Source organism: Phyllobates terribilis, unplaced genomic scaffold, assembly GCF_046119375.1.
Source record: "Phyllobates terribilis strain yellow unplaced genomic scaffold, ASM4611937v1 Scaffold_9__5_contigs__length_417890890, whole genome shotgun sequence".
NCBI lineage: Eukaryota > Metazoa > Chordata > Amphibia > Anura > Dendrobatidae > Phyllobates > Phyllobates terribilis.
In genome coordinates, this window is record NW_027362769.1 from 208,488,773 (window position 1) to 208,513,570 (window position 24,798).

At 42.6% G+C, this 24,798-nt stretch overlaps 1 protein-coding gene across 3 annotated transcripts in view; it reads right to left on the reverse strand.

The window, feature by feature from the left end:
- Window positions 1–1,358: 1,358 nt before the first annotated feature.
- LOC141162010 (uromodulin-like) overlaps window positions 1,359–24,798 on the reverse strand; it is a 49,306-nt gene continuing 25,866 nt past the window's right edge. For all 3 annotated transcript variants that reach the window (XM_073647622.1, XM_073647620.1, XM_073647621.1), the window contains 8 exons: window positions 12,601–12,705; window positions 10,540–10,748; window positions 8,542–8,699; window positions 7,894–8,139; window positions 5,460–5,622; window positions 5,272–5,344; window positions 3,046–3,081; window positions 1,359–1,678 (listed from right to left, as the gene is read on the reverse strand). In XM_073647622.1, coding sequence (XP_073503723.1) covers window positions 1,611–1,678; window positions 3,046–3,081; window positions 5,272–5,344; window positions 5,460–5,622; window positions 7,894–8,139; window positions 8,542–8,699; window positions 10,540–10,748; window positions 12,601–12,705 — 1,058 coding nt within the window. In that variant the 3' untranslated portion in view covers window positions 1,359–1,610. The remainder of the gene's footprint in view (window positions 1,679–3,045; window positions 3,082–5,271; window positions 5,345–5,459; window positions 5,623–7,893; window positions 8,140–8,541; window positions 8,700–10,539; window positions 10,749–12,600; window positions 12,706–24,798) is intronic.

Genomic DNA, 24,798 nt, shown 5'->3' on the forward strand with positions numbered 1-24,798 from the left:
GGGGGGGTGACATCCTGCATGGGACATTATATGGGGGGTGACATCCTGCATGGGGCATTATATGGGGGGTGACATCCTGCATGGGGCATTATAAGGGGGGGGGGACATCCTGCATGGGGCATTATATGGGGGGAAAGGGACATCCTGCATGGGGCATCATATGGGGGGGGTGACATGCTGCATGGGGCATAACATGGGGGGGTGACATGCTGCATGGGGCATAATATGGGGGGGTGACATGCTGCATGAGGCATTATATGGGGGGGTGACATGCTGCATGGGGCATTATATGGGGGGTGGAATCCAGCATGGTGCATTATAAGGGGGGAACAGCCTGCATGGGGCATTATAAGGGGTGGAACAGCCTGCATATGGCATTATAAGGGGGAAACAGCCTGCCTATTGGGAACATTTACCTGCCCATTGAGGACCTATGCTGCCTATTGGGGATATTTACCTGCCTATTGGGGACCTATGCTGCCTATTGGGTACATTTACCTGCCTATTGGGGACCTATGCTGCCTATTGGGTACAGTTACCTACCTATTGAAATACCGGTTGATTTAACTTTACTTGTTCTTCATTTTAAATATTGTATTTGTTCCTGTGTTGTTTTTTTTACTACAAAATAAGATATGTGCAGTGTGCATAGGAATTTGTTCATTGTTTTTTTTAAAAACTATATTCCGGCCCTCCAATGGTCTGAGGGACCGTGAATTGGCCCCCTGTTTAAAAAGTTTGAGGACCCCTGCCCTAGGCTCTAGTGTCCATGTTCTACGGAAACCCATGTACATAGTTATGCCCCTGATAATGATTAGTGAGAAAGTCTGACTATAAAGTAATATGGATTGACCATCCCGGTGTTGATTAATACCTAATTCTAAGAGTGACTCCATAATATTAGCACTTATTAAAGTGTAAGAAAATTAATTCCAATAACGAAATGCTGTCCAAGTGTAATATTAGCTCAGATCAATCTCTTTTTTATAAAAGGGGGGGGGGGGTCAGCTCATGACCATAAAGGGGTTGTCTCATCAGTCACCATAATTTTCAGAATGGAGCCATGAAGGCAATCGTCTTCAGATTCAGACACACTCAGCAAAGAACTGGTTTTGATTGGGAAGCTGACATTTCTGAAGCTGACTTTACTGGAAAATTACAAGACAACTATTTAGAAAACTAATTTATATATATAGCTCGAGTCCATCAAAAAATTAACCAGTCTGACCAGTTTCTTGGTTACTGAAGGTCCTAAGCGGGGACAGTTCTCTATTGAATTACATCCATATGCTTAGAATATACAGGCAAGAGTATATGGTCATGCATAAACCCCTTCAATAACAGTCAAGAAAAACCAGTTTATGTAATGTTTCACCTAATTTTTTTAATGTATTTAAATGTCGATAAGCATGCTCAGTACATACTACGCACAATGTATTATATGTTTGGTCTGCTTTGAATGGCTGATTGATAAAACAACAATGAGGTATATGCTATCCAAGACTAGAACATAGAAATATAAAATTTATGCTGTAGAACATAACTGGATTATAGATAAGAGATAAGTTGATAACATAAATGTTACTCCAATCAATGGTTCATCTGAAGGTCTAGTCAAACCAATCTTGGGTCATCAAAAGGAAGACAAATCCAATGAGCACAGAAAATTTATGAGTGCCTGAAAAATAGAACATTTTAGAATAAGAGTTTTAACATCCAATTGAGTTTTAAATGTGTTTTTAGATAAAAAAACATTGTTTGTATATCTGTAATATGACAACATATTATACTGCTTAAAGCCCCTCTGTACAATTCACTGGGAGCAGGGAGAAAATACTTGCTGCAGTTATCTCTCCCATACACAGCACAGCACACTAGGAGGGATTCCTTATTTTTGTGCATTCACTTTTTTGCCACAATAAGCTGCAGCAGCATTGAGGATATCATACAGCAGAGCTGAGCTATCTTGATCTTAGTTAGCTCTGGGGTGAGGTAAAAGACTTGTTAGAGAGCTCTGCATGATGTTTCTGTCTCCCTCTGCCTGTTTCCTCTCCCTGATCCTCATTCCTAGTCCCACAGTATATTGGACTATATTTCATGTCACCTGCAGTTCCTCTGGTCTGATGAAGACTGATTTAAGCAGATTTTCACACTGAATGACAAGTTTCAAAGGCAGGATGTAGAGGAAAAGGTGCTTAATAAGTAGGGAAGGACTCTGATTTCTCGGGTAAGGTATATAACAAAGTTTCTTATACTTGCCTGTACTATTGATTTTTGCAAAGTTTGTTGAAAGTACAGTTCCTTTCTTAAAAACATACTATATTTTGGGTACAGCTCCAAGTGAAGACTTATATGTCTTCATGATTACCCACTACAAACAAACCCCGATAACAATTTGATCCTACAGTTAAGAGTATTTCCCTTTCATATGACATCCCTTCCAGTGTCTTAAAGGGAAAGCATTATCAAAAATTGACCAAGTGCATAAATCAGGTTTTTATCGTAAATGTAATTTTTATGTATATTTTTTCAATTCTTCACATAAATCATGCAATTTTCACATAGACCTCTAGCCTTATGCTATACACACACTTCCTATTTTTTACAGAATACTTTTTAGCAGTTTCATTATTATTGCAGACAGGATTACAATGAAAGGTGACTCCTCTATATACAGCTTATAACACAAGAAGATCCACCATACACATTGACCTTTGCCCAGATTGGAGCATGCTTAGATTAGAAGCTCCAAAGGCTTCTATGTAAAAATGGATTCTGAGCCTGCTATTTTTTTTTTAATACAGATTGTTGATTTTTTTTATTTATATAATGATATGAAAAAAACAATCAAATTTAAAATAAAAATACATTTAACATAAAAACCTGATATAAACAATAGGTAATTTCCTGATATCACATTCTCGTTACCAAGAAGAGGGGAAAGACACTTATACATATTTTTTTCAAGCACCAAAGAGAAACTGGTTGTAAAAATACATATGTAGTGTTTGAATATTTTTATTTACCACTATATGTCACACTTACCAATACAGCCAGAAGATGGAGTGTTTTTAACTTCATCTGTAGAACAAAAAATACATGAATTATCCAGAGAGTATGAAAGTTACCAAACAGAAGACAGAAATGACCCATATACTGAAAAGGGCTTTGTATCAGGACAGACAACTCCTAGAAGAAAGGTGACATCTGTAGGTTACTTTGTGATTATGCTCTGATATTACCCTAATAAAGCCTCTAATTTTTGTTACCTGGGAGAGATGAGCAAACAAGAACTTTTGTTCGGGGTTCGTACCGTGCTAAATACTGAACACAGACTTCACCCGGAAGTCTGCTGCAAAGTTCAGAGTTCCAGGGGAAGAGGAGAGCACATGAGCGAGAGAGCAAAAGAGCAACAGAGCGAGAGTGCGACAGAGCCAGAGCACGAGAGAGCAAGAACGAGAGAGTGAGAGAGCATGAGAGAGAGCGAGAGACGGAAAGAGAGATAGCGAGAGAGTGAGAGAATGATGAGAGAATGCAAGAGAGAGAGAAAGCGTGAGAGAGAGAGCGGGTGAGAATGAGCGAGAGAGCAAGAGAGCTTGAGAGAGACCGAGAACGTGAGAGAGCAAAAGCGAGAGAGTGAGAGAGCATGCGAGAGAGCGAGAGAAAAAGAGAGAGTGAGAGAATGACGAGAGAATGCAAGAGAGAGAGAAAGCGTGAGAGAGAGAGAGAATGAGCTAGAAAGCAAGAGAGTGAGAGACAGCGAGAGAGCAAAAGAGAGAGCGAGACACAGAGCAATAGAGTGAACGAGAAAGAGAATGAGCGAGAGAGAGCAAGAGAGTGAGAGCAAGCAAGATAGAGAGTGAGAAAGAGAGCAAGAGAGCATGAGAGAGAGAGAGCAAAAGAGAGAGCGAGAGAGAGAGACTTTGGACTAAAATTCGGGTCGGGTACCAGAACCCAAACTTCCACAGGTCCGCTCATCCCTATTCCCTGGATTATATGAAATGCATGTAAATGCCTTTATCATACATGTATACATGCGGATGTTATGCGGTTCAATGCAAGTCAATGGCGGCGATTTCGCCCCGATTACGCACAAGAAATGGTTGTGCTGTGGATTTTTCCGCACTGATAATCCATAGCAGAAATTTCCGCAGCATGTGCACAGCCCATGCGGATTATCATTGGGATACATGGCAGACAACTTAACAAGCATTTTTAATGCATTTTTGCGGCGGAAATGCAGCCGTGGAAATGCATTAAATCTGCATCGTGGGCACATAGCCTTACAACTCACCGTCACTTTCCAGACCCCGGAATCCTCAATTACCGCTAAAAGGATGAATGGGGCTTTGCTATCCTTTTATCATCCCACATGTGTGGTCATTTTATTTATTATCTTTACTATTTTCACTTGGAATATGTTTTATTTGTAAAAAGTGTTTATCTCTGACGGCCCCTTTTATCAGGCTATCATCTTTAAGTACAGTATATATCCATGTCATATATGTGGGATACGTCTTGTGTGATAATTTTTATAATACCAAGTAGCCTGTTTTCATCTTGGCCTCATATTTATGCTTCCATAGCTTGCATTGATTGTCCTGTGCTTAACTCACCAATTAATAGACTTACATTTTTGTGCTCTGGTTATTGGGCCAGTGCCGTTTTCTGCACACTTCATCTCTGGTATAGCAGCTTGTATGGAGCACATTTTTATATAGGGATTAGCTTTAGTGCAGAGGTATAATTCATTATCAAGCTATTTTTTTTTTTTATTAATTTCTGAAAAAAAATGTCACCACTTAAATATAAAAAAAATGCAAGTAAGTTTGGTAGCGTCATAATCATAATGACCTGATGAATCATATTCCCAGTGCATTTATACTGCAGAATGAGTCAGAGAAAACAAAACCCAGAAAATAATTGTGGAATTGCGGGGGTTTTTTTTGGCAATTTCACTTGCCTTAGAATTTTTTTCCCATCTTCCTGTACACCGCATGATAAAAAGGATGATGTTATTCAAAACTACAACTAGTCCCTCAAAATTGAAGCCCTCACATTGCTTTGTCAACTGGAAAATAAAAAGTTACGGCTCTTGGAAGAAGGGGAGGGGAAAATGAAAGTGCAAAAACGAAAAATTGCTCGGTCCTTAAGGGCTTAAAATATGTCTCTTTTGGTATGTATAATGTGGCATAAAAAGACTTATTAAGGAAAATTTATACTGTATACCATTTCATCCTTTTTTTATCATCGCACAACTGATATACTTACCTTTAAGATTAATTGGACCCAGACTTAGCATATAGCTTTGTTCAGCACTTCGGGACCTAATTCCAGAACACGACTGCAATAATGGAAAGATATCATTGTAAGGAAATTGAATGTTATAAACTCATACAAAATGCAAATTGCAAAGAAGCAAAACCTTGTAATCCACAATAACGCACAGTCATACTTACAGGGGCGCAGGATCCAGCAGTGATGTCACACAGACTTATAGCACAGTGGATGTAGACATAGCTATAATTGCCAGCAAATTTAATCGCTTGCAGAGACAGGCGACCTTTTTTTGAGACGCCATTTTCTGGTACGCTAATGGTTGAGTCTTGTTTATTAGGACAGCTACAGAGGAAAGTAATACAAAAATGATTACTGTAATCAATATCTACAAAGTCAGTATGACGTTTTAAGAAATCTAAGCCAATATGACTTTTTAGATTACTTTAACATTCAATTGAGTTTAAGGATTTGTATCTCTCTGTAGTCACGGTTGGGAAAACAATGTTTTGTACCGAATTTCTAAATGTGTAGTACAGCCAGAAGCAAAAAAAAAACAGCTTTAAAAAAGTTTTAAAAAATATATATTTTTTATAAAGTATAAAAATATCACCTTCTGATGGATGTAAGTGTCCTTTTAACTAGTGATGAGCGAGTATGTTCGGTTAACCCTTTCGGCGAGTATACTCGTGCGAGTACAGAGTATCTTCAGCGTACTCGGTGATATGTTTGAATCACTCCTGTGTGCATGATTTGCGACTGTTTGACAACTTTAATACATGTGAGGAATGCTTGTTTCTTTCGCATTCCTCACATGTATTAAAGCTGTCAAACAGTCACAAATCATGCACACGGGAGTGATTGAAACATATCACCGAGTACGCTGAAGATACTCGGTACTCACATGAGTATACTCGCCGAAAGGGTTAACCGAACATACTCGCTCATCACTACTTTTAACTTAAAATAAGCCCCTAATTATGGTGCCCAGTTCTGGCACCCAGCACATATGGGAATGGTGGATGTCAACCTCCACCCCTTGTTTGTCACAGTGCAGTTCCTCTGGACAGGGTTCGTAACAAGTGTTCACCATCCAATAGCAAATAGATGAATCTGGGTTTGGGTTCCCCTTCTCTAAAGCAAACAACCTCAGAGTCAGTCTTTATGGTGCAAATACTTTTGGTGTTTGATAAAGATGTATGCTAAGGTCCAACTTTCAGACAATTATCAAAACTCACAGATAAGTAAATGGGGAAAGCTAAGCATGCACAGCCATCTCTTCATTTTGGCAGTACCAGACTGGTCCCCGTTCTCAAGATAGATGTGGTACCCACCAGTGTGATATGCAGTTATATCAGACATTTATGGCATAGTCTATTGATTTTTCCATAAATGTCCAAGGCTTGAATACCCCTTTAAAAGGGTTCTCTGAGAAGAGACAAAAAGCTAAAGGCAATGTCACTAAAATAAATTCTTAGATTCCCTTAAATAGAAAATCATAATCGTTTTGTCTAGGGACATAATTACTATAGAATTATAATGGCCGCCATCTTGTTACACTGACGGAAACCTGTCCTAGAATGTGGGGGCAGATAACTGTGTGCACTAGGAATCTCCTTCTCGTCCCTAAGTGTGTAGAAAAATGTGCTTGCTGTGGTTATTCTGATCTAATCCTGGAGATAACAGAGTCTCTGAGTAAAGAACAGGCTACTAACACTGCTGTCAACCATGTCTATCAGATCTAATACTGGGAATACCAGGAGTGATGATGTAAGAAGAGGCTGCTAACAGTTCTTACCACCTTGTATTCTGATCTAAAACTGGAGATACCAGAGGTGCTAAGATAAGAAGAGTCTGCTCACACTGCTGTCCTCCATCTTTCTAATCTAATACTAGAGATACCAGAGGTACTGAGGTAAGAAGAGGCAGCTCACATTTCTGTCCACCATCTTTCTGATCTAATACTGAAGATACCAGGGAAGCAGAGGTCAGAAGAGGCTGTTCACACTGCTGTCCATCCATTTTTCTTTCTTATCTAATAGTGGAGATATGAGAAGTGTTGAGGTGAGAAGAGGTTGATAATACTACTGCCACCATATCTTTTTGATCTAATACTGGAGGCTCCAGGAGTCCTGAGATAAGAAGAGGCTGTTCACACTGCTGTCCACTGTCTTTCTGATCTAATAATAGAGATGGCATGAGTATTGAGGTAAGAAGAGGCTGCTCACACTGCTGTCCACCGTCTTTCTGATCTAATAATAGAGATAGCATGAGTATTGAGGTAAGAAGAGGCTGCTCACACTGCTGTCCACTCTCTTTTTGATCTAATACTAGAGATGGCAGGAGTATTGAGGTAAGAAGAGGCTGCTAATACTGCTGTCCACCCTGACTATCTGATCTAATACTGGAAATATAACAGGAGTATTGACATAATAAGAAGCTGATCTCCAAAAACAATTAAATAGTTGATTTTTTGGGCATCTGTTCCATAGCTTAATATATTACCTCTATTTTTAATAACAGGCATTATTATAATTTAATATAATGATATTAGGTAATATTAATATATTCAGCATTTCTAGCACCTATTAAATGAGAGAGATTATCAGTCTGTACCTGTCTTGAATGATATAATACTTCAAGGGATCATCTGCGTTTGGTGAAGGCGTTGTGTAACAGGTCCTCATGACAAGAACGTACTCAAAAGCATCTCCTCCATGAACAAAGACACCAACGTACATCATTGACTTGGTTGGCAGCACAACTTCTGATCCTTCATATGGAATCACATAGCTGCTGTCTTTATAAAGAGCCATGTATGCTGTGAGTTGTCCAGTTCCACCAACAGTGATATTTGTGGAGCTGTAGATATGAAAAGGTTACCCCACGTCATTTTTTTCATGTATTTATTAGGTTAATAGATGTACAGTAAGCAACACATGCAAGGCACAAATTATATATATGACGGATATCTATCTCTCTATTTTCACATTGTGCTGTACGGATTTACAAGGGCTTATAGACTGATATTGGCCCTTGTCATCCTTGCTGCGGGAAAAAAACAGACATGTCTACATGTGGTTCACACGGACACACGGTCCGTGTGAAAACATGGACATGTGAAGATTACCATAGGATTTATTAGGTACGTGTGGATACCTGTCTCCGGTACACGGATGCTACATGAACCGGAAACATGTACATATGAAGGAGGCCTAAGGTGAATAGGCCAAATGTAGAAAGGAAATTGAATAAATTAGTTACCCATAGAATGGTTTCACTGCTGTGTTCAGACTGACCATCATGTCCAGTGGATACGAACAAAATATTGTTACAGTCAGTTCTTGGTATTTTTCTATTAACCCAGTAGATTTCAACATAAGATGCATTGTGCTTTTATAAGTTACACTGGTTCCATTTTTCTAGATAAATATAAGAAATAAACACTAGTACTATGTAAAGAAATGAATCAGAGGCTTATACTGAAGGAAAATGTTACATGGACTGATATACTTTACCAATATTTAACCCATTTGTTACAATAAAGTTGCAAACATTAAATTAATAAATTGGTAGTAGATTGCAGCTAAAACGAAAAACTTTCAATTTTTAGGTCTACCCTTTCTCAAATTTGTACAAAACTACTTGGTTTTCAATTTGTTTGAAAAAGAATTTGTATCATCCTAGAAAGTGTAAGGCAATTTTTTACTGAGGAGTTCTTTTTTTTTACTGCAATTCACCAGCACCGAGATAAATAATATATTTTGGGTAATCAGCAGTTGAAACTCATGAGCAGATCAAAAAAGTATTGTTGGCGTCACACAGTAAGAATTTTACAAATTAAAGGGTTATTCCCATCATTAGAAGTTATCATTTATCCATAGGAGATTACTTGTTGATTTTATGAAAGTCTAGTTATGGGATCCCCACTGATCCCGAGTACTTGGTTTTGTACATGGTGTACACCACCACTTATTCATTATAGGACTGCCGGAGATTGAAATGGTAATAACTCTGTCCATGTGCCAACTACAGAAGGTGAGGATACCAAAAAAGCTGAGTGGGGCTGAGCTATGCTTTTTATGTGACTCAGAAGTTCATTAATTTCTAAGGGAGCTACAGAAACAGTGTAACTTAGTTGCTCATGGCTGTTTTTTAGCACCATCTTGTAACGCAAGACGTAACGGTGGGTGTGCACCCACTGCGCCACTGGCCTGACTTACTCTGGAGGGGTGTAACTAAATGACTACCGGGTATTCACTAGGGCCTCTGATGGTGAAGATAGGCTTGGCCACAGATAGTGACCAGGTACCACTCCAAGGCAGTCCCCGGGTCTGCAGCAGCTAACCAGAGGGTCAGAAGTATGGATACACAGTAGAGGTGGACAAAGGCAAAGACATGGTCAGACAATCCGAGGTCAGGGCAGGTGGCACAGGTTCAATATATGTAGCCGAGGTCAAGAGTGAAAAGGTCAGGATAAGTGGTAAATGAGCCGGGTCAATAGCAGGGGAGACAGAATGAACATGCTCCAACAAGATATAAAGATAGGAAACAAGGAACCTACGTTCATGCAAGAAGTGATGGGAGGAGCTGCCTATTAAACCCCCTGCTGCTTAGGGATAGACTGAGGAAGTTAATCTCTGCAGGACACAAGTAGTTAAGGTCCTGCAAAGTCTGGCCGCACCTTTCTATAGCTGGTTGAAGACCAGCAGCAGCAGTAGGATGTAGTAGAGTTGGAAAGGCTGCAAGAGGCAGCTCAATGAGATGACCCGAGACTAGGAGGAGCAAAGCGATAACCCCAGTGAGTAAGGCGGTGCTAATTACCCGTGCAAGTCACCATCGTGAAACACCTCTTGTGGCCGGTGCCTGGACAAAGCCATAAAAAACAGAAATTTAAGGCTACACAGAGTATTTGAAGTTTGGTAGCAAAAAAACTGCTTTGATCACTGTGTAACGTGAGCAAAATGAGTGGTTCTCCTAAAACAAAGAAGACATATGTTATAGGGCAAGATCCATTGTTTTTTTTTGGGCCAGTGGAGAGGAAGGTCCCCAAGTCAGTTCATTTGTGGTTACAACCTAGAAAGTATGTACAGGCCTCCCCTTTTTTGAAGGCAATGCATCATTAGCAATGTAGGGAATGAAGAACATAAGTTAGACTGCCCTTCTTGTTACATGAGATGGAACTTTTCTGTATAGGGCTATAGTCCAGTATAAACCATTTTGTCACTAGATGGAAAGAAAGGTTATAGGATGGTCACATACAATTATCTGAAGTCCACATGCTCCTGCATGAATAGGAGATGTTATAGTAATTGTGTTCATGCTCGGATCATCACGAAATCCAAAGCATTCGGCATCTTTCAGAGTAACATTATTAGCATTGATGTCCAGACTCGTCAGCTGACATTTTTGAAATACAGCTCTCATGTCGTAGACATCACAGGTCAGCGCAGGACGTATGTCTGCAACATCTACAATTTGAAAAATATAGATGTTATTTGCTTTCCATTCAACAATGAAAAGTTTTCTTATCAAAGCCTCAAGAACTTAGTAAAAAAACATACAAAATTTTAGCTGATTTTGTTTTATAATTATGAGAATTGTTATCTGATAACTAGTGACTTATGGCAATGAAGCACAAAACATGGTTTTGACATCACAAATATTTTTTTTGGGTCTCGTGCCCTTTGTTTTATTTCCCTTTGATGGAGCTCCAGCTGCCTTAATGGGAGCACAAGTCTTCTTCTCGGCTGGTCTCAATGTTATGCTATATGCAGCACTGGTGTTCAGGAACACCTACTTCATCTTATTGAGATCCTTTGATCAGATCATCACTGAAGTTACGCTCCGGTTGGGAATATTAATGGATACAGCAGTCATTAAATAAAAGGGGTCTGTACTGGGGTCTGATATTAATTTAGGGGGTCTAAATATATTTAATCACACCCCATTATATATAACACATCCTCAAAAGATCACTTCCATTGTTAACTCAACTCGTTGTTTAAATATCACCCTGTCAAGGACTCTCCCAAGTAAACATCATGGTATATTGTACATATAAGAAGGATTCCATAGCACAAATATGGGAGATATGAGGTCATAGCTGGAAACCAAGGAAAGGACAGGATAAGCCAATAAACTAAGGTATGAATTTCTATACAAAAGTGAACACGTATGTATTATATAGCGTCATATATATTTAAACTTTGAATTGCAACATCTCTTCCCCCACTCTTGTTAATATGTTGGGATTTTTAGTTCTAAAGTATGTGAAATATCAATGTATAGAGGATCCCTGTTACTGGATGTTTTTAGCTATTGCCTGAGATTGTGTTTGGCTAGAAATGTCATAAAATTGGGGTACATGACGGTCTCTTAAAATGTTCTCCTCATGGTTTTAAGTGTTTGATGTTTTTTTTCTGTAAGGTTCAATCTTGGAAATTCAGATACTGCAGGATAATTGTGGCATTTCAGAGCAAACATACTTTGAAAAGACATCTACTAAGTTATATGGCCCCGATTGATCAAGACCAGTGATTTTCACACTGGTCTTGATGAGGGGGCATGTTGGATTCATATCCTCTTAATTCATTAAGAGGCACACACATCATGAGCTACTTACACATGGCTGGCACCTCTGCCCGCCGCGCCATAAATCTTACTCCAGTCAGTGACTGGAGTAAGATTTATGGAACAAGTAATGCCATAGCTTGTCATGAATTAGACGAACTGACCCCATCGTGCCACCGTCCCACTGACATGAAAACTGATATGAAAACAGCAAAATTTGCGTGGAACTCCGAGTTGCACATTTTGCAACTTTTCAAAGATTTTTATGCCAGAGTTTTGGCGTAAAAGCTTCAGAGAAAAATTATGTGTTTCTTCTGAAAAGTCTAATGTGGTCATTGGCGGCTTCTTCTCACCCCACTCCAATTGGCGCCACTGTTAGTCAAAAGGATTAAGGCCGGGAGAAGCCACCAGGAACCACATTAGATTAGTCAGTGGAGACACATAGTCCCTAAATGTTTCTTCAAAATATGTTTACTCTGAAACACCACAACTTTTGAGAGTAACACATACCTTCCGGCAATGTGCAGCCAGACTCTGATTCATGATGTCTGTGGCCTGGGCAGCGTGAACCTAATGGCAGGTTCCTTATACAATATAACATACTAAAATTATTTGCAGTTATTTCAGGAGGCTTTTTGTCATGATGTCAATTTTATCAAAGGCTCTGTGACGTCCAATCTTAAGGAGGGGAGAAGAGATATGTATCCAAGACACACAGTACATGTCTCATATTCTCAATGACAGACTTACCAGCGACTTCAAATTCATCTTTGCAATAACATCCATAGACTCCATTTTTTAGCTTCCGTTCTTCATCTGCTGCGCAGATCGAGGTATTAAATGCCGTAGATGGATCTTGGGAAAAAAAAATTCTGCCTCAAACAGTTTTCAGGTTATGTACTGGTAGAGAGTGGACTATAGGATGACCTTATACTTTTGTGTCTGAATTTTGGAAATGCCATTGAACCCTGGAAAGTGGTGATATTTTTTAAATGTGAAAATTATGAACAAATATATTATTTACAGTGGAAAGATGCTTTAAAGATTGTGTCCAGGCTTAGGAATACCATTACTGTTTCTGTCTAAAAACAGTGTAAAACCTGTGTATGATTTGTGACTGGTATGGAAGGTTGTAGCCACTGAGCTGTATATAACTGAGCTGTAATACCAGCCAACATATGTGGATGGGTGTGAGGCTTTTCTTGAAAGTAATCATATTTGTCTAAGAGCATGTTCACATCACATCTTTGCTACACGTCAGTGGTTCCATTGGGGTTTCCCAAGCCATGGAAAATGTGTTTTGGCAAAACTGCTGACGAGGCCATGGACTTTAATGAAACCCTATGGAGTTACTTTGTGCTTTGTCTGACCTCCTTTTCGGCTTTGTCTGCCTTTTTGAGTGGGCACCAAAGCTCAGTCAACTATGTTTTTCTGCCCACCTCCAAAAGACAAGCACTGTTGAACAATAGGTCAGACAAGGTACAAAGTGACTACAACGGTTTCAATAAAGTCAACAGTTTTGGCCAAATTGCCTTATTTAGGGCTTTAGACAGAAGCCGTGACAGAGCCACTGACGTGTGCCAAAAACTTAATGTGACCTAATTCTTTATAAACCCTTAAGAAAAAAATATATAGTGTCCTGTGAAGTGTTAAAATGTTTCTAGTTAGAATGTATATAGTTTATGGTCTTTATATATGGATGCTCATCAGCTAAATGTGCACTTGGCCCTAAACCAGTTTTTTTTACAGTTATAGTTCACTGTTTCTAATAGCAAGAATAGTGTATGTTACAGAACTATTCAGATCAGTACTAGTGTTGAGCCACCCCCGTAGTGTTCGAGTTCGGTTCGGTTCGTCGAACACCCGTGTGTTCGCCGAACTGTTCGTCGAACTGTTCGTCGAACACCTTCGAACACCGTTAAAACCAATGGCAGGCAAACAAAAACACATAGAAACACATAGAAAACACCTTCAAAGGTGTCCAAAAGCTGACAAACTGCTCAGAAGACACAACTAACACATGGAAAAGTGACAAGTACATATAGTCATGCGAAAAGAAAAGAGGTGGAGGAGTAAAAGGAGGGGGAGACACAGATATAGGCATGTCATGCCCTTCTAAAATCCAAAAAGTGAGAAGCCGAGACGGCCAGTCCGCTCCTGCCCGTGCCACCTCCGTGTCGCCGGGTTTGTGCCAGAGCCGCGGTGAACCCTGACGGCCAGCCCCCCTCTCCCAATACTGGTGCCTGTCCGCTGGTGGGTCGAGAGAGCCCCCCTGTGGTGGAGGCAGCTCTAAGCTTTTTAATTTAAATTGTCCCTCTAATTTGAATGAATACACTTTAAATCCATTTACAAGGATCTATTGGAGGGCAAGTCTCATGCCAGCAGCCGCGTAATTCCAGCTCCAGTAGCGTCCACTAAAGCTGCTGCAGTTAAAAAGCTTTTATAAGGATCGAGCTCGGCTGTCCACCGCAAGGCATCCTACTGCCAGTCCCAGCCCCTATGCCTTGGGGTGCCTCCTGATGCTCTTCACTGAGTATCCCGTGGTCCCGAAGCATTTCCTTTGAAAAAATTAAGTGTCCAAACTACAGGTGGTGTAGCTTGCTTAACAGCCGGGATAATCCGCTGACTAGCAGACACTGCTACTAGGCACAAAGTATTTCCTGGGCTAGATGCAGTTAAAAATTTGTAAGTAGATACTCTCGTTGGATGCTGAGAAAGCATTCCATAGAGTCTCCTGGCACGCCATATATGATTCTCTTAAAAAGCTTGGGGTAGGGGTCTAGGGGACCCTTTTATAGCCAAAATCACGGCCCTGTATCACAATACGTCACCTAGGCTGAAGATAAATGGAACTGTAGCACCTAGGGCTCGGTTGCTACAGACGTATTGCACCTCACCCAGAGGTGTGATATCTCACTCTCAGATAAGGATGGAGTGTGGATCAGGACCCGACACCTGCATGCATTAAACCACATTGCCGTGGGGCAGGGCGACCAATATGCCCCTGAGATGGGCACGACAGTCCCTGTCCCTGGCTGGAGTGGGGGGAGGGAACACTGAGGAAGGGGAACCCTGCAGTGCAGGAGCAGGGAGGAAGCAGTTCCTGGGTGCATTGAGAAGGGAGTATAAAAGGTGGGCACTATCTTAGTTCAGTGCAGAGAAGTCTGAGCAGAAGTGGCAGGGAGCAGGGGCTCTGCATGAGCTCTGCTCCGGAGGCGGGCCTAGTAACAGAGGCCCAGGCCTGCAAGAGGGAGAAGGAAGGAAGAGGAGCGGAGAAGGCTCCAGGAACGAGGAACGAAGGGATCCCAGGGGTGCGGACGGGCGAGTCGCCACCGCACGCCCGAATCCACCTGCGTGGAGGGGTCAGGCCAAAGGGGGAGACCGGTCCCCGAACTAGTGGAGGCAGGAAACGACCCTCAGCTAGAAACCGGAGGCTCTGACATTTTATGTGGCGCAGCCCCTTGCTCCACCCGCTAGGAAGGCACCACATAGGGTCAGGGAAACTGGCGCCAAGTTTACCAAGAGGAGGCCCGAGGCAGCCGGACAGAAGTGTTGGTAAGAAAGGCCAGACAAAGGACACACAAAGGGGGTCCTGTGAAGCGCTCCAAAGTTATCTGGGAGTTGTCTGAGCCCCTCACCTGGTGAGCACAGTACGACGTGGGCAGCCGTTACCTGCAGAAGTGGTCTGGATAATAAGAACTGTGAGTAAAGGCCCTGAACTGCATCACTGACTCCGTGTCGTTACTGCTGCTGCCCTGCACCATCACCCCCATCCTCCGCATACACTGCCCTGAGGCTATACTCCTCCCGTGGGGAGTTATGCTACGCTCTGCTGCACCCACAACACCAGCCTTAGCGGTCTGCCCTGTAGCGGCGGTTCACTCTGACCGCAATCCACGGGTGGCGTAGTCGGACATTTAAACATCAAAACCACATAAATAGTTCCGCCACTGGTTTGACCGCCCTGAGCCACGGAACCGGATCGCCGCCACGAAGACTACAACCACCAGCATCCACCAAAAAGGGTCCGGCTCCGGGTGTCCCAAGGCCCAGGGGGTGCGTCAGAACATTTTCATCACCTTTCACAATCACCAATGGGACAAGGCAGGGATGTCCTCTGTCCCCTCTCTTATACATCCTAGTGACGGAGCACCTGCTCTCATCAATTCGCCATAACCCCAATATTAGGTGGATTGAGGTGGGAGGCACCGAGTACAAGTGCTCTCTATTTGCTGATGATGTCCTAGTATATATCACTCAATCACATATATCCATCCCTGCTGTTATGGCTGAAATAGATCACTTTGTTACATGGTAAAATTTTAAAATCAATGCAGCGAAGTCTGAGGCCCTCGATGTCTCCCTCCCTAAATCCATATAGGATTCCATCCAGTCCAACTTTCCCTTTGCCTGGCCCTCACAGGGTATCAAATACTTAGGAATTCCTATTCATAGAGACCTCTCCCATCTATGTTATCTTAATTTTGGGCCCTTTATTGAACAATTCCATACAGACCACGGTTGGCAAGTTAGAACTGTAAGATTCACTACGTGAACCACTGGTGTTTTGTGGAAAAGCACATGTACACCGCGTTCCAAATTATTATGCAAAAAGTGTTTAGGAGTGATAAGGGAAGAATTTGTTTGTTTGTCAGTTAAACTCATTGATGGTGATGTGTGTCAGGGCTCTTTATATCACTGTAAGCAATTGCAGACACCTGTGCTAATTAGTTTGGCAGGTGTGTCCAACGAAAGGCAAGACTACTTAAGAAGGCTCTCTCACATTATTAAGCAGCCTACATTTTCTGCCAAAATGGGAAAGAAAAAGGATGTGTCGGCTGCTGAGAAGCAACAAATTGTGGAGTGTTTAGGTCAAGGCATGACTACAATCAACATTGTGCGATGATCAGGATGAAGTGTCTTGGCAATCAAGAAGTATGTAGCTGATTCACAGTACACACGTGTGCGTGCTGATAAGGGCAAATTGAGGACTCTTTCCTACAGGCAATTACGTCAGGTTGAAAGAGCAGCGGCAAAAAAGCCTTGTCATAGCAGCAGACAAGTTTTTGAAGCTGCTTGTGCCTCCAACGTCCCCCGAACAACAAGATGCAGGGTCCTTCAGAGGTTTGCAGCTGTGCATACGCCATCCTGTCGACCTCCTCTATCCACTTCACACAAGCAGAAACGGCTCCAGTGGGCCAAACATTACATGAAGACTGATTTCAAAACTGTTTTGTTCACGGATGAGTGCCGTGCAGCGCTCGATGGTCCAGATGAATGGAGTGGAGGATGGCTGGTTGATGGACACCCCACGCAAACACGGCTACAGCGCCAACAAGGAGGAGGTGGAGTAATGTTTTGGGCTGGAATCATGGGGAGAGAGATTGTCGGCCCCTTTAGGATCCCTGAAGGCGCTAAAGATGAACTCCATAATATATGTGGATTTTCTCAAACAGCACTTCCTGCCATGGTTCAAGAAGAAGAACCGTGTATTTCACAGCAAGATCATTTTTCTGCATGATAATGCACCATCTCATGCTGCACATAAAACATCTGCATCTCTGGCTGATATGGGCATAAAAGGGGACAAACTTATGGTGTGACCCCCATGCTCCCCTGACCTCTACCCCATTCAGAACCTTTGGAGCATCATTAAAAGGAGTGTCTATGATGGCGGGAGGCAGTTCACATCTAAGCAACAGCTCTGGGAGGGTATTCTGTCCTCATGCAAAACAATTGAAGCAGAAACCATCCAAAACCTGACAAATTCAATGGACGAGAGAGTTCAGAAGCTCCTTTCGAACAAGGGGTCATATGTGAAAATGTAACATCACCTAGAATAAAGTTTTGAGTTGAAAACTGTTTGATTTCAGTTTCTAACAACCTGCTAATGCTTATAATTTCAAAAATGACCATTTTTTTGGTCTTTATTAAAATGAAAAGGTTGATCGAAAAGTTTGGGGGATCTAAGAGTGTGGCAACCCAGTAGTCATGATTACTTCGAATTCTGACAATATGAGGGTCATGCTGCAGGTAGTGCAGCAAGAAGGCACTTATGTGTCTTGCGCATCTCGGAGCCCCAAAATTATTTTCCGGGCTAGATGCAGCTAAAAATTATTTTTAATTTTAAATCTGGTGAAGCTTATTATAGATGGCCTAATAGGATCAGTGCTGCACACTGCTACAAGCCCAAATTATTTTCCAGCCAAGATACAGATAAACATGATTAGCAATTTTTAAAACGGTTGGTAGGGTGATTTTAACCAATCATCAAGCTTTTACTCTCCCCAGGATGACACAGGGGTAGAAAAGTCGTTTCGGATCCATGATTTGTTCATCTTTATGAACGTGAGTCTGTCTACATTATCAGTGGAGAGCCGCGTGCGCTTATCTGTCAGCACACCACCAGCAGCGCTGAACACACGTTCAGACAGAACGCTGGCTGCGGGGCATGACAAGATCTCCAAGGCGTAAGTGGCTAGCTCCGGCCATTTATCCAGATTGGAAGCCCAAAAAGAGCAAGGGTCCAGTGACACAGTCGTGGCTTCAATGTTTACTTGGAGATACTCCTGTACCATCGTCTCTAGGCGTTGACTATGTGTCAGACTTCTTGTCTCCTGTGGCCTTGCAAAGGATGGGCTAAAAAAGTGGTGAAATGATTCCGCAAAATTGATGTTACCAGCAGATACTGTGGTTCTGTTATGGTTTGAGTGCTGAACACTTGACGGTCCCACGGTTGGCAAGTTGGAACTGTGAGATTCACTACGTGCACCACTGGTATTTTGTGGAAAAGCACATGTAAGATTCTGCAACAGTCTCTGCTGATACTCCTGCATGCGTGCATCCCTTTCTATGGCAGGAATAATTTCTGCAAATTTACTTTTGTACCGGGGATCTAACAGTGTGGCAACCCAGTAGTCAGGATTATTTCTAATTCTCACAATTCGAGGGTCATGTTGCAGGTAGTGCAGCAAGAAGGCACTCATGTGTGTTGCGCATCCAGGAGCACCAAGTCCCTGTTGTGTTGGTGGCGAGGTAACAATCATGCTTCCTTCCTCTGTCCTCTCCCCCCAACCTCGCACAACAGAAATGTGATCAAGGTCTCCCTCATCTGATGAGTCTTCCATCAGTTCGTCCTCCACTTCTTCCTGGGCTCCTGCACCTTCCTCACTAGTTTGGCTGCTACCATGCGCCCTGGTAAAATCATCTCCCCCACGCTCACATGCCTGCCGCCTTGGTGCTGCCGACTGTCTGGACCTTGCAGATGTTAGCCCTTCCGCATACAACTCCTCCTCCTCTACTTCCTCCACCTCCTCTTGTGCCACCACCTGACTCCGAATTCTGTTTAACATGTGCTCCAGCATGTAAATCACCGGAATAGTCATGCTGATAATGGCATCGTCAGCACTAAACATCTTCGTCGCCATTTCAAAACTGTGCAGAAGGGTGCATAGGTCCCTGATCTGAGACCACTCCTCCAGCGTGATTTGCCCCACCTCTGAATCTCGTTGGCCCAGGCTATACGTCAGAACGTATTGCACCAGGGCTTGTCGGTGCTGCCACAGTCGCTGCAACATGTGCAGAGTTGAATTCCACCGGGTAGGCACATCGCATTTTAGCCGGTGAAGTGGCAGGCCCAACGACTTCTGTAGAGATGTAAGTCGCTGAGCTGCGGGATGCGAACGGCGGAAGTGAGCACACAGCGACCGTGCCCTCTGCAGAAGGCCATCTAGTCTGGGATAGTGGGCTAAAAATTGCTGGACAACCAGGTTCAACACGTGAGCCATACAAGGCACGTGTGTGACATTGCCCCGGCGAAGGGCCGCACCCAGGTTTGCAGCATTGTCGCACACGGCCTTCCCTGGTTTCAGGTCCAGTGGAGACAACCATTCATGAAATTGGTTCTCCAGAGCTGACCACAACTCCTCAGCTGTGTGACTCACATTTCCCAGACATTTCAATGTAAAAACCGCCTGATGACGTTGAGCCCTACTGCCAGCATAGTAAGGAGGTGTGCAGGATCCCTTCTGCGCAGTTAGAAAGCTTGTGGCATGACCAGACAGGCTTTGGGTGCAGGTGGAAGACCGAGAGGAGGTTGAGGAGGCAGAAGCAGTGGAGGAACTTTGACATAAAGAGGATTGACGCACAACTCGTGGGGACGGCAAGACTTGGACAGCAGCCCCTTGTCCTGCTGTCACCATAGTTACCCAGTGCCCAGTCAGCGACATGTAACGCCCCTGTCCATGCCTACTCGTCCAAGTGTCTGTGGTGAAATGCACCCTGTCACACACAGAGTTTCTCAAAGAAGCGGTGATGTTGTGTGCGACATGCTGGTGGAGCGCAGGCACACCTTTCTTTGAGAAGTAGTGCCGACTGGGCAACTGGTACTGGGGCACTGCGACGGACATAAGGTCTCGAAAATCCTCTGTGTCCACCAGGCGGAAAGGCAGCATTTCTGTAGCCAAGAGCTTGCAGATGGTGAAATTCAACCTCTTAGCTTTCTCATGGCTAGGAGGAAATGGTCTTTTACTTGTCCACATCTGAGGGACCGAGGGCTGGCTATTGTGCTTAGACGGGGTTGATAAGGGTGTCCCCGGCAAACTGCCGGTCTGTGAGGAAGATGCAGGCGGACATGTTAGGTTGCCTTGATCCAAAGGTGGTGCTATCGATGTCGGACAGCGCTCAAGACCAGCTGGTGTTACCACCTCCAAAGAAAATGATGACCTGCCAATCACGCTGGCTGTTGCGGGTAAAGAGGTGGCAGGTCTGCGCCCCAAAACAGGTGTGACTGCTGTCCCCCCAGTCACAGAGGATGAAGAGGCCGCGGATGCACAAGATATGGCAGACGGTGGTTGGCCCGGCCGGCTAGACCGCATTGTAGCACACTGAGCTTCCCACTGCAACTTATGCTTCATGTCCATGTGCCGGTTCATGCATGAAGTACTCAAACTATGTATTTTTTGGCCTCTACTTAGCTTTTGCTGACAAATGTTACAGATAACACGAGTTGGGTCATCTTTATCGATCTGAAAAAATGCCCAGGCTATGCAAGGCTTAGCACCCATGCGACCTGAAGAGCCACCACGACTTGTGGTGAGAGGCAGAGTTGTGTTTGAGGATGCAGTTGTTGACGTGCTTCCAGTACTACGTCTCTGTCCAGGAAGGCGCAACCTGACCTCGTCGTCACTAGCATCTTCCTCCACCTCCTCTGCTGACCTCATCTCTTGGCTGACTGTGGGTTGACAGTAAGTGGGATCTCCGACCTCATCATCATCACCCTGTGCGTTATCACACCCGTCGTCCTCAGAGCCAACCTGTTCCTGCCCTGACAAAAAACTAAAGTTGTCGCTCCAATCAGGTATTTGAGTCTTATCATCGTCTTCCTCATTGTCTCCACCAACAGGAGTTACAGTTTGGGAATGAGGGTCTACATTATGGTCAGAACCTTCTGCGTCTGGTCCTGGATCCGACTCATAAAGATTCTGGGCATCAGTGCAGATCATTTCCTCGTCTGGATTCACAGAAGCGCTGGAGTCGACCTCTGATTCCCAGGCTATAGTATGAGTAAACAGCTCTGCAGACTCAACCATCTGTTCTACCTCATACTCAGACGGGCAGCTGGAGATTTGGGAGCTGTGAGGAAGCAAGTGCGATTTGGGTGACACCTTTGATGACTGGAGTATTTGTGATGTTGAAGTTGATGTGGAGGAGAGCCCACTTAAAGGAGCACTTGATATCCGTTGAAGCACCTGCTGTTTTTGTGCCTCATCTGGAATTTGTAGCGATTGGCGTGGCCGTAAGAAAGGGATCTTATCACATTGTCCGCTAAAAGAAGTAGACATTTTAGTTTGGCTGGAAGATGGTCTTTCTTCTGCACCTACCCCACAGACACAACCTTTTTTCCCCTTCCCAACACGCCTATTCCCCTTTCCACCAGCAGCAGGCCTTTTTCCACTCATTTTGGTGGTTAACTAATTCACAACTCTGGAGTTGTTTGCACAAAAAAACAATGGATGGTAACCGAGCAGAGCTGAGTGGCCAAACTGTGGTATTAGGTCAAAACTATTGGCTGGGTTAGATGCAGAAAAAAATTATTTTTAATTTGCAACCTGATGGAGGTCAGTATAGATGGACTAATAGACCAAGTCCCACACACCGCTAGAAGCCCAAATATTTTTTCAGAGCTAGATGCAGAAAATTTTTTTATTCAATTTGCAACCTGATGGAGGTCAGTATAGATGGACTAATAGACCAAGTCCCACACACTGCTAGAAGCCCAAATATTTTTTCAGAGCTAGATGCAGAAAAAAATTATTTTTAATTTGCAACCTGATGGAGGTCAGTATAGATGGACTAATAGACCAAGTCCCACACACCGCTAGAAGCCCAAATATTTTTTCAGAGCTAGATGCAGAAAAAAATTATATTCAATTTGCAACCTGCTGGAGGTCAGTATAGAAGGACTAATAGAACAAGTCCCACACACTGCTAGAAGCCCAAATATTTTTTCAGAGCTAAATGAAGAAAAAAATTATTTTTAATTTGCAACCTGATGGAGGTCAGTATAGATGGACTAATAGACCAAGTCCCACACACTGCTAGAAGCCCAAATATTTTTTCAGAGCTAGATGCAGAAAAAAATTATTTTTAATTTGCAACCTGATGGAGGTCAGTATAGATGGACTAATAGAACAAGTCCCACACGCTGCTAGAAGCCCAAATATTTTTTCAGAGATAAATGAAGAAAAAAATTATTTTTAATTTGCAACCTGATGGAGGTCAGTATAGATGGACTAATAGACCAAGTCCCACACACTGCTAGAAGCCCAAATATTTTTTCAGAGCTAGATGCAGAAAAAAATTATTTTTAATTTGCAACCTGATGGAGGTCAGTATAGATGGACTAATAGAACAAGTCCCACACGCTGCTAGAAGCCCAAATATTTTTTCAGAGATAAATGAAGAAAAAAATTATTTTTAATTTGCAACCTGATGGAGGTCAGTATAGATGGACTAATAGACCAAGTCCCACACACTGCTAGAAGCCCAAATATTTTTTCAGAGCTAGATGCAGAAAAAAATTATTTTTAATTTGCAACCTGATGGAGGTCAGTATAGATGGACTAATAGACCAAGTCCCACACACCGCTAGAAGCCCAAATATTTTTTCAGAGCTAGATGCAGAAAAAAATTATATTCAATTTGCAACCTGCTGGAGGTCAGTATAGAAGGACTAATAGAACAAGTCCCACACCCTGCTAGAAGCCCAAATATTTTTTCAGAGCTAAATGAAGAAAAAAATTATTTTTAATTTGCAACCTGATGGAGGTCAGTATAGATGGACTAATAGACCAAGTCCCACACACTGCTAGAAGCCCAAATATTTTTTCAGAGCTAGATGCAGAAAAAAATTATTTTTAATTTGCAACCTGATGGAGGTCAGTATAGATGGACTAATAGACCAAGTCCCACACACTGCTAGAAGCCCAAATATTTTTTCAGAGCTAGATGCAGAAAATTTTTTTATTCAATTTGCAACCTGATGGAGGTCAGTATAGATGGACTAATAGACCAAGTCCCACACACTGCTAGAAGCCCAAATATTTTTTCAGAGCTAGATGCAGAAAAAAATTATTTTTAATTTGCAACCTGATGGAGGTCAGTATAGATGGACTAATAGACCAAGTCCCACACACTGCTAGAAGCCCAAATATTTTTTCAGAGCTAGATGCAGAAAAAAATTATTTTTAATTTGCAACCTGATGGAGGTCAGTATAGATGGACTAATAGAACAAGTCCCACACGCTGCTAGAAGCCCAAATATTTTTTCAGAGATAAATGAAGAAAAAAATTATTTTTAATTTGCAACCTGATGGAGGTCAGTATAGATGGACTAATAGACCAAGTCCCACACACTGCTAGAAGCCCAAATATTTTTTCAGAGCTAGATGCAGAAAAAAATTATTTTTAATTTGCAACCTGATGGAGGTCAGTATAGATGGACTAATAGAATGATGCTATGCCCAAAAGATTTTACTTCACTAGGTGCAGTAAAAAAATTGGTATTCTATACACAGGTGGTATATCTTGCAACACAGATAGGCTACTCCACTGACTAACACACTCTGCAATTGGCCAAAAAGGATTAGCTTTGCTAGATTCAGCCAAATGCTGTGAAAAAAACTTGCACAGCACTGGCACAGACCTGCCTGGCAAAAACTGATAGGAACTGATGTAACCTAGTCCTGAAAAGGACTCCAATTACAATTAGTCTTTACTCCCACAATCTATCTATTTAAGAGCACAGACCTGCTTGATAAAAGTCGTAGGAAATGCTGTAACCTAGTCCTTAAAAGGACTGCAATCACAACTATTCCCTACTCCCAAGCTATCTGTATATTTGTGCGAAAATTGGCTTGAAATTAACAAGGTATAGCGCACACAGCAACAGCGGTGCCGTCTAACACGCAGCTGCAGCAGTGAGAAAATGGTGGCGACGGGGAAAATGGCTTGGTCTTATAGGGCAAGGACATGTGACATACACTGCCTATCACGCATGCCCTTGCTTGTGTGAAAAAAAGCACTTCGCTCCGTGTGTGCGCTGCTGATAGGCTGACAGATTGCACCTCCCCACTGCAAATGCGGGAAAGAGAAAAAAAAATGGAGATCTTCATTGTTCCTGCAGAGATCCATCCCCTGCCCCTCCCCCCACCCCGCTGTACACTCAAACTGCGTATTAACATTAATTTTCATCATTACTGAGAAAAAATCCAGTTATGATTTTGGTGCACGAACAGTTATCGAACATAACCTCGAACAGCCGAATTTTTCTCAAATTGTTCGTGTTCGCCGACCGGCTCGAACACCGCCCAAAACAGCTCGAATTTGAGATTGGCGAACAGTTCGAGTAGAACAACGCTCATCTCTAATCAGTACAGCATGCTTATT